This window comes from Mizuhopecten yessoensis, unplaced genomic scaffold (genome assembly GCF_002113885.1).
Source record: "Mizuhopecten yessoensis strain PY_sf001 unplaced genomic scaffold, ASM211388v2 scaffold6719, whole genome shotgun sequence".
Classification (NCBI taxonomy): Eukaryota; Metazoa; Mollusca; class Bivalvia; order Pectinida; family Pectinidae; genus Mizuhopecten; species Mizuhopecten yessoensis.
Genome location: NW_018406690.1, coordinates 599,200 through 609,333, shown reverse-complemented (window position 1 = coordinate 609,333; position 10,134 = coordinate 599,200). Strand labels below are relative to the sequence as shown.

Sequence of the window (10,134 nt, the reverse complement as noted above, 5' to 3'; positions counted from 1 at the left end):
TAAAGCCGGGGCTTATGTCCAATCTTTCATCATAGAGACCAAACCTCTCGTAAAGGACACGTACACTTTTTATAAAATCAGCCCGTGATTTCTTGAAATTCCAAGTGAATTTGACCCACTTTAACGAGCTCTATAAATAGACATACGCGCTGCTGATACCCGAGAAATACATAAAATGGAGGCTTAAGACATGTGCTGTTTCATTTCATTAAAAAAATGTGTCTTTCAGAAACCTTATATGAAATATTAACATTTTTCTTTAAAAAGTGTTCCATTTTGGGTACTCTCACCCTGGCAAATATTTAAACATTTAATTTAATCTGAAAATACATAAATTTACATCAGACCATAACTCATTTGAACCAATTTGCAATTACTTTTGATAACATAAATGTTATATATATATATATATGAATATATCTATAAACTATCTGTACATGCTGGCTACAAACACGAAACAATTTTAAAAACCAATCAAAATCAGTCGATGAGTATTTCTACAATTTCTGTAAAAATAAGTATTCGGTAATGGGTATTATGATGAATATTTAAACGTTGTTCCTGATGTAAGATTTAATACCGCTTCTTCAGGTTCACGTGGTGTTTTGCTCACATTTAAAAGACCGCGCCATACAGAAGGTGTTTTACATTTAATTCCCACAATTCTTTACGCGTAAAGAAAACATCCGGTAACATTTCTCCCATGTACTAGGAAGTGGGCTTCGCCACACAGACGTATGTATACCGATAGCGTATGTTAGTATTGTTGATAATGATCTACCAGGGGGCCTGGGGTTCTCATTAGTGTGGTACACATTTCTGTGTGGTATGTTAACTCACAATATAGCATGTTACATATCAACAGCATGTGTGAGGATGGATGTGGGCGTGTCCTATTTGTATCACTTACATCACGGACTAAGATAATCTAATTCCGTGCTTACATGTATAAATTACACGTGTGTGTGTTTCTGCTTCAACTTGATACCACTATGTACATGTATAATAATGTATATATGTGTGTGTCTGTTTTTACTTATTTTTAATTTATGTCGATGCAAGTCATTTGTTGGATCCAATATTTAAGTTTGTATAAATTGATTAAATTGTTGTCTACAGAAAATCAAAAGGAAAAACGTAGTTTGGTCATGTAAGAATTGCTAACAGAAGACGACACATTGAATAGAATAAAGCTAACGTTATTAATTGTTTGTCAGCGTGGCCATTGTATCTCGCACAATATTTATTAACAGTGCGATATATCTCTGCACAATTCTAGGCATAAATACGGAAATGGTGAACGATTGTTATTATTGTTTATTTACAGTTATAATGCATTTTATAGATTAATGATCTGTATAGCTTAACGTAATAAATGAACCTGAATTTAAAAGGGAATGTAGATGATCGTGTGCTACTGTTTGTGATGGACACCGCTATACCTGTATTTGCGTTATTCATTTAAATTGCAGGTTTTTTTTGTATTTCATTTGCTTAAATTACAGTATAACCTAAACGCTAGCACTTCTTGGGTTTGTACTTGTGTTGAGACAGACCACTGCTTACGAAAAGTAAACCTATTTTTATTTTAATATCGGGTTTGTTTTGAAGAGGAAAAGATAAATGATACTTCGATGATATACATGTACTACTCGCTTGGCATTGTGATTCATGTATGTAAAGGAAGCTAAAATCCGGAAACAAAGTTGTTCGTCCGACATAGTACTGTAAGATCTATACACTGGTATTGCCTGGTGCTTATACGAATAGTAAATACGATTATCATTTGTTGATAAAGGGTTTGTTTTCAAACGGAAAACACATGATTCCTCGATATTGGATTCGATTGTTTCTTGCATATAAGTCAATACGTACTGTATAACATGGTTTATAGACTTTACAGATTTTGACCTTAATTTATATCTGCCGGGCCCTTAACGGACAAAATGACCCCTTTGTTTCAGTAAAATCAACACACTAAATTTATCAATAGACTCTTTCTTACTTCATATTTCTTATACCATATACAATAACAACGATTACCATACAGAATAACAACAGTAACCTTAGAGAATAACAACGGTAACCATATAGAAAAACAACGGTTACCATATAGAATAACAACGGTTACCATATAGAATAACAACAGTTACCATATAAAATAACAACGGTTACCATAGAGAATAACAACGGTTACCATATAGAAAAACAACAGTTACCATATAGGAAAACAAGTAACCATATAGAAAAACAATTGTTACCATAGAGAATAACAACAATTACCATATAGAATAACAACGGTTACCATATAGAAAAACAACAGTAACCATATAGAAAAAACAACGGTTACCGTAGAGAATAACAACGGTTACCATATAGAATAACAACGGTTACCATAGATAATAACAACGGTTAAACCATAGAGAATAACAACGGTTACCATAGAGAATTGGTCAATACAACTCTACACTCAACTGCGATAGTTTTAATTACAATAAGAAAAATTCTACAAATGTATATAAAGGCGGCGTTTCGTTTTCCGTTGCCAGTTGTTTTCTAGCATATGCTATGTACTGACATGTTCTTCTTCTTACTTCTGAGGAAATTCATTATTTTGAAAACAATAAATAATTCCTTCAGGTATGTCAATAAGAGACTAGTTATAAGTTTAATGGATGAACTATTTACTTATAGACCAATTATTTATGATGAGACTAATTATATATATATATATATATATATAACTACATATACATACATATAAAGGTTATGTATATAAATTAATTGTTTATTGACTAAAGTGTTTGTTAAGAGAAGATGTATTATTTGTGAAAAACTTGATTAATAGTTAAGAAACGATTTGTTTAGAGACTAGTTATTTGTTAAAAGACTAATTATTTGTTTAGAGCGGTCAGAATGGACAAGCCTGCAATTGTTATTGACAACGGGTCTATAACTTACAGAACTGGATTCGCCGGAGAATCTGGTCCGATGACGTTTCCCTCTATTGTTGGAAAACCTAGGCATAAGGTACGTAACCGTGATGGATACCGAACGTGTATATATCTGTAACGAAACAGTGTTTACTTCAATTATTTTACCCTGAGTTTTTTTTGTGTCCTGTTGACACCAAGAAACGGAAGATGGTAAACATTTCCCACCTTAAATAATATGTTCAGATAACTGTTCGTATGACGTATTTCTAAGTAATGGTATTGATTCTCTTTTATGCAATTGCTATTTTTTCCGATAATGACATTTAGGGCTATTCGCTCAAGTGAAAAGACCTATTGTTTTTGTTCGACTGCTTTTTCTCGGTACTATTATTCTTCTGCCATAATTCTGTAGCCACTCACTGGAAGGTGTCATTGAAACATTGTCATGAAGGTCAAAAATTCAAGATGGCCGCCATGACGTCATATGTAAAAATGTTTAAACGGCCATAACTCGAAAATCGTTCATTATACAGCATTTATGCAATTCTATTATTTAAAGATTTTGTTCGGGGCTATTTTGTTGTTATTATATGTTATTAAAAAAATGTCAAATTAAGATTCCTCCTATCGGGTCAAAGGTCGACAGGTTTTTTTTTTTCATATATACTTTTATTCAATTATATATATAATTGTTACAACATGTGATACATACATACGTCAAAATCTAATTACAAGAGTACATCTATTATAAAATTACATACAATTATAAATAATGAAGTAATACATTGATATAATTTTACTATATAGTACATTAATCTTTAGAAATATGTTTCAAAATAGTTTGAAAAGAGTAAATCCTAGTTCATTTTCTAATTATTTCAGTGTTAAAGTTCAATTTACTTTAAATTTTGTCGCTTTTCTTAGTACTATAAGAGTACAAACCAACTTCTTCTATTTCTTTTGTAGTAGGATAAATATAATTTACTCGCGGTAAAAGATAGGAAATTTCATTCCAATAGATTTGGTGTCTTCACTTTTTCTGTAACGTTTACCGTTAACAACCTACACCATTTTGAATATTTCCTTTGATCTCCAAATTCTACCGCCGAGAAACGTTCATAACTTGGACAAGTTTAATTAGTACCTATAAATTCCTACGCACTCTTAATCTGTGAAGTATGGGAAGTTAACATTTCTACAACGGTTGGGATGTTTCCTCAGCTTGGGAAACCGAACTGATATAGACCAAATGACAATTATAATTCATAATCTTCAAGTAAGTAAAGTCATAGCTGAAGAACTATATGATTGACGGACACCACCCATTGGCTGTCTATATTAATCCACTGTTTCTCTGACGTCATATCGCACTCTGGGAATCCCCCCAGTACCCTATCAGCTTCCGTAGATTACTAAGGAATAGTTCGTGTCTGATACTAAGTTTAACTGAATTTTCGTTGACTATTAACACAGCACATTTTGTTCCTCAAAGTCGCAGCTATTCTCTAACGAAAGGTTCATAGATATGAATTAATGGTTTGAAGCAAGAGAACATGATATAAAGGGTTGAGACCAAATTCAAATCAGTCCTAATGGTGAAAAGCCCGTCAAATTGTTAGCCAACAATTCCTAGTTCCTATTAATTTTGTACTTTTAGGGCGTGGAAAGCTTACAAGATGACGATATTCTCTTTAGTGATCAGGCCAAGAGTAGGAGAGGGGATCTTAGAATAAAGTACCCCGTCGAATGGGGCATAATCACCAACTGGGACGACATGGAGAAACTGTGGCATCACATGTTCTACAAGGAACTCCGTATAGATCCAGAGGACCAACCCATCCTCCTGACAGAGGCCCCGTTGAACCCAAAGTGCAACAGAGAGAAGATGACACAGATCATGTTCGAAACTTTTAACTTCCCCGCCATGTACTTGGAAAATCAGGCAGTGTGTGCTTTGTACGCGAATGGCCTCACCACTGGTATAGTGTTGGACTCCGGGGATAGAGTGAGTCACGTGGTCCCTGTTTATGAAGGATGTGCTCTTCCATATGCTATTCCAAAGGTAATTATTTCTGGAATCGATATCACAGATTACCTCATGAAACTGCTAAACGAACGGGGTTTCTCATTCACAACCACAGCCGAGAGAGAAATCGCAAGAGACATTAAAGAAAGGTTTTGTTATGCTGCTTTAGACTTTGAACATGAAATGACGTGTGTGTCAACGCCTCCAGAGAGTTACACACTTCCTAACGGGCAAGTTATCAGTCTCGACAGGGAGAGATTTAGATGTCCTGAAAGCCTTTTCACACCATCTTTAATAGGACATGAATGTAATGGTATTCACGAGTCGCTTTATTACAGTATAATGAAATGTAATAAAGACACCCCCACCTCACACCTGTTTGGTAACGTTGTACTCGCCGGAGGTACCTCTCTGCTGCCTGGTTTTGCGAATCGTTTACAAAAAGAGTTGAACATTTTAGCACCAGCTGGTATGAAATCTCGTGTGCTTGCTACACCAGATAGTCAAACCTGTACATGGTCCGGGGGTTCAATTAGGGCGTCAAGGTCCACTTTTTTGGATGAATGTATAAGTAAGGAAGAATACGATGAATACGGACCAGCCCTTGTCCATCGAAAGTGTTTTTAAGAATAACTAATGATTTTAGGTTACCGTACTATTGTTTTTCAATTCAGGAGACGTGATGATCAATATTATAGCAAATTCAGCATTTAATTAAAAAAAATGTATTAACCGTATGTGTTTGTAATAACGCCATAATAACGTTGACGTCAACAATCGGCTCATTGCATTCATAGCATATTTGAATGCAACTTGAATGTGGTAAGGTTGTATAGACACAATGCCATGCGTAGGTAAATATTTAAGCATTGAACTGCCTTCAGTTGGCATTCATAGGCAATACGAATTCCAATTGAACAAAGGCAAATTCAATGAAGCGCTATAGCGCTTCATGTTGGATTTATCTTTTATTATGTTATATAATGTCAATGCCATACGGTCGTAAATAGAACGAAATATTGTACCTGATCAATATCCTTTATTACCGGCCAACGGAAGGAATACTCATTATTTATAAGTGATTATTGAACTAGAGCTCTGTTGTTGAATTTATCAGGTTCCAGATGGCATTCATATTGACTGTAAATGCAAACTAAAATATGTTCAATACTTAAATACCATTTCAAAAATAGTTTAGTCACAGAGAAAATATACGTTATCAATATTTCTCGCACTATATTATCATTTATATTATCAAAATTCAGTATGTAGTTTAAATATATGTATATATTGTATATGCGTGTTAAATTGATGAAACAGTCATGTAGCAGGGTAAATAGTAAAATATGACTCCATAATAATTGTGAATGATCTTAACATGTGGGTAATGGCATTTATAGCTGATATGAATGCAATTCTAACTTGTAGGGTTATATCATGGCAGTGCCAAAGAGTGATGAATATTATTAATTGTCTTTGGATTTTTTTCACTGTTTTTGAAGCTTGTATCTTGACAAACTGGCGGATTGGCTAAAATTGACATTTTGTTATTGTGTGCACAGTTGCTATTACTTCTGTGCTTTATATCGATTTTAACTAATACTCATCCCAGGACCGTCTTCTTGTTCGGATCAAGTGTGCACCATTGTAGTTGTTTTTTTTTACATGTTTTTCACTTTTTGCAAGTTTCCTGACTCCTGAGACCGTCATAATATTGTAAAATTGAAAGACAATAATTTTATATTGAGACGTATGAAAACTTCGTTTATTTATCTTAATCGTGCGTATTTAGGTCAAATAATACCGTTTGTTGTGATCATATATTTTGTCATATCATATTCGATTGTGAAATGCGAATGTTTTTACTTTTATTCAAAATTTAGTTTTCTTTAAATAACGCAGATTTGCTTTTCACACTTTTCGCCAAGTTTTGCTTATAGTTGATTAACTATGGACTGCATTGTTTGTTGAAATAAAGTTTGATCACATATAATTATGTACTTTGTATCAGATTAATTCATGTAGATGTTCATCTAAAAACTAATATATTGTTCAGAAAACTTCTGCCCATTGCATATTGCTAGTTATATTATCTTGACCCATTACGTAGTATATATTTAGAAAAAAATGAATACTGACTTTAACGGGTCTAATAGTGTTATGATATATGTATGAGCGATTTAAAATTTTTCTTAAGAGTTAATAGTGAGTTAATAGTGTTATGATATATAATAATATGTAAGAGCGATTTAATATTTGTTTCTTCAGACAACTTCATGCTAAATATTGTCTGAAGAAAATCTCATTTCATCGAAGTGATCATATGACTAGCTGGAGTTATCACACTAAGAACCTATCCTGCTCTTTTGAAGGAATGGACTCTTCTCTGAACTTATTCGATTGTATCTTATGTGTAATATGGCAATTTTAACTGTAACATATTCTAGAAGGACAAAGAAACACGAAAAATGAAGAATGTTGTTAAAAAGAAAATGATAACCCTTCAAGAACTCATTGTGGAATGTTAAGTCAAATGGCACGTGTTGTGATTACAGACGCCCTTTCCTGAAAATACATCATGTTGTCAAAGAAGGACATATTTGTGATTTGTGCTAGACTTTCGGATCTATGCTACATGTACATGTACCTTCAAATTTGTGTTAAATTTAAGGATATATATTACTTTATACATTATTCCTGTAAAATTATATGAGAGTTAAGGTCATTTGTTACCTAAACCATTATACCTGTGATCTGTGTCAAAGTTAATGTTATATGTTACCTTACGCACTGTAACAGTTATAAGGTGTTTTAAGGATTAGGGTTCAAACATCGTTACTGATAATATCTGTGATTTGTGTTAGAGTTCAGGTTATATACTTACTACCTCACATACATCTGTGTTTATCTAAGATTTAAGATTATATGCTACATGTTCCTTACAATTTATACCCGTGATATTTGGAAGATATATGTCATATATTTGTCTTAAATTCTATGCACACTTTTTTGTACACTTTTCAAACATATCATTAATCAATTTTCCTTCTTTCAATTGTAAAAATAATGTTATAAACTTCTCGGGGGAAAATATATATATACCTGCATGCAAACCAAGTAGGTATGATACAGTAAGTTTAATTGACACAATATATGTAGAATTACAGTGAGTTATAGATACACAATATCTGTACAAAAATGACCTTATACTATTAATGTTTCCCCTTATGTAACTAACATGTTACATTAAAATAGGTTAAAGATATGCAAATTTTGTAACATTACAGTACGTTATATTTACGTTATATAATGTCTGTAAAATTACATTGTGTGAAAAGTTACAATATTTACACATGCATATGATATTACGAACTATGCAATGTCTGTAAAATTACATTGTGTGAAAAGTTACAATATATACACATGCATATGATATTACGAACTATGCAATGTCTGTAAAATTGAAGTAAGTAGGTATGCAATGAATTAACAGAAATAACAATATACCAACTAATGCTTCCCGTCTAGGTATCTACCCGTCATCACTCTAGATTACCGTTAAAGTTCCTCAATTACGAACTGTACAATACCTGCTTACTATTACATGTTATGGTGTTTTATTCATTTTTTTCCTTTATGTAACGATACCTTATATTCAGAATGACAGGTTATGATATATCCGTTATAAACTTTATAAAACTTTGTTCATAATATACCAAGTAAACTACAGTGACGTCATACTCGGATGCTTCGGGTTTTTAATATATCCATTCCATTGTCGTTAATTGTACGAAACTTATGACATCATAAATGAGGGCATTTTTTGATGATGTTTTATATTAGATATTCTGATATGAAATATTATCCCCATTGTGTTGTGTTCCTTTATTAATCGACGTCAGATTTCAGTAATGTAGTGGATGTTTCGGTTTTACTAATATAGGTACTATTGAATACACCATCCACAGAACACTAGTTAGATACACAGTGACGTTCCACCCGCCATGTGTGAATGCTACAGTCTATAGAAAGTAAATTGAGCTTTGCTTTTGTAAAATACACTATATCATGTTTATACTAATGAAAATAAATCAATTCCTTACTTGAGATTTACACAAAGTATTTTAAGTGAATGTGGACTGATGTATATATAGGATGACACAAAGTATTTGAAATGAATTTTGACTGATGTATATATATAGGATTACACAAAGTAATGAAATCTGTAATTTCTCTAAGTCTATGTGTTACAGAACATATAAACAAATTATTATTTTGAAAAGTGTCTAGAATTGTTGACTGAAAATGAACGAATTGTATTGTGTAAATTTAGAAATATTTATCATAAATTTATAGTTAGAACTGGAAGATGGAATAATTTTAGTACTAAAACTGAATACATACTGCGATAACCAAAACATTGGTGACAAATTTCACTACTATGGGCGGATTGGTCAAGTGGTTAACACTTCGGCCTTCCACGCAGACGGCCGGGGTTCGATCCTCGAAGTCGTCGTACGCATGGAATATCATAGAAAGTGTTTTTCTCCCGCCCACACAACCCAACAACCCAGGTGGAGTATAAAATGGTCTGGGGTGGATGTTGCGGTATCTGTGCTATAGCATTCAAGTGAGGTAGCACTATAAAAAGATGCCATTACAAAACAGAACACAATACATCTCCAGCACACACGCAGGCATACACACATATGGATATATTAGCCAGGTGGCATATGACTAGTAGTTAGTGATGAGGCAGCTCCTGCGAATTCCTCAAAAATTGAATTAGTTAATGTGTACGCTAATTGTATTAATTGTATATCTATGTACTGTAAAGCGCTTTAGAGTTGCTTATGTTAGCTAGATAGGGCGCTATATCAAATGTTGTATATCATTATCATTATCATCATTAAAATGTCCCTTTCTGTCTACAGAAATACTGTTATATTTATATAAATATTATTATGCAATGCCAAATATTGTCAAGTTCTCAGAACTAATAGATACAAGCAATGTTAAAAATATTTTCAAGAAATTTATGCAAATTTATCAAAATTTTGTTTAAAAAAAATATTCGTTATTTGTCCTCCATAATGTTACATTTGATGTTATAATACTGCTGTAATATGTTTTCTATGTAGATAAATAATTTTATGAAGCGAAATAAAGATG

At 32.8% G+C, this 10,134-nt stretch overlaps 1 protein-coding gene across 2 annotated transcripts; it reads left to right on the top strand.

Annotated features, from left to right (window-relative positions):
• The first annotated feature begins 678 nt into the window (after nt 1-678).
• LOC110452513 (actin-85C-like) lies at nt 679-9,470 on the top strand. 2 transcript variants are annotated; one of them, XM_021501085.1, is made up of 3 exons: nt 679-735; nt 2,907-3,030; nt 4,594-9,470. In XM_021501085.1, the coding sequence occupies exons 2-3, from the start codon at nt 2,917-2,919 to the stop codon at nt 5,587-5,589; spliced, it is 1,110 nt and encodes a 369-aa protein (XP_021356760.1). In that variant the 5' UTR covers nt 679-735; nt 2,907-2,916; the 3' UTR covers nt 5,590-9,470. The 2 variants fall into 2 exon arrangements, with proteins under 2 accessions (XP_021356760.1, XP_021356761.1); XM_021501086.1 differs by lacking the exon at nt 2,907-3,030 and having other exon boundaries at nt 700-735.
• Nucleotides 9,471-10,134: the final 664 nt, after the last annotated feature.

What these genes read in the sequence shown, in the direction of transcription:
- LOC110452513 (XM_021501085.1), top strand. Translation starts at nt 2,917, where the DNA reads ATGGACAAGCCTGCAATTGTTATTGACAACGGGTCTATAACTTACAGA. An exon ending in TTGGAAAACCTAGGCATAAG is followed by an intron (nt 3,031 to 4,593) that starts GTACGTAACCGT and finishes TTGTACTTTTAG; the next exon opens with GGCGTGGAAAGCTTACAAGA.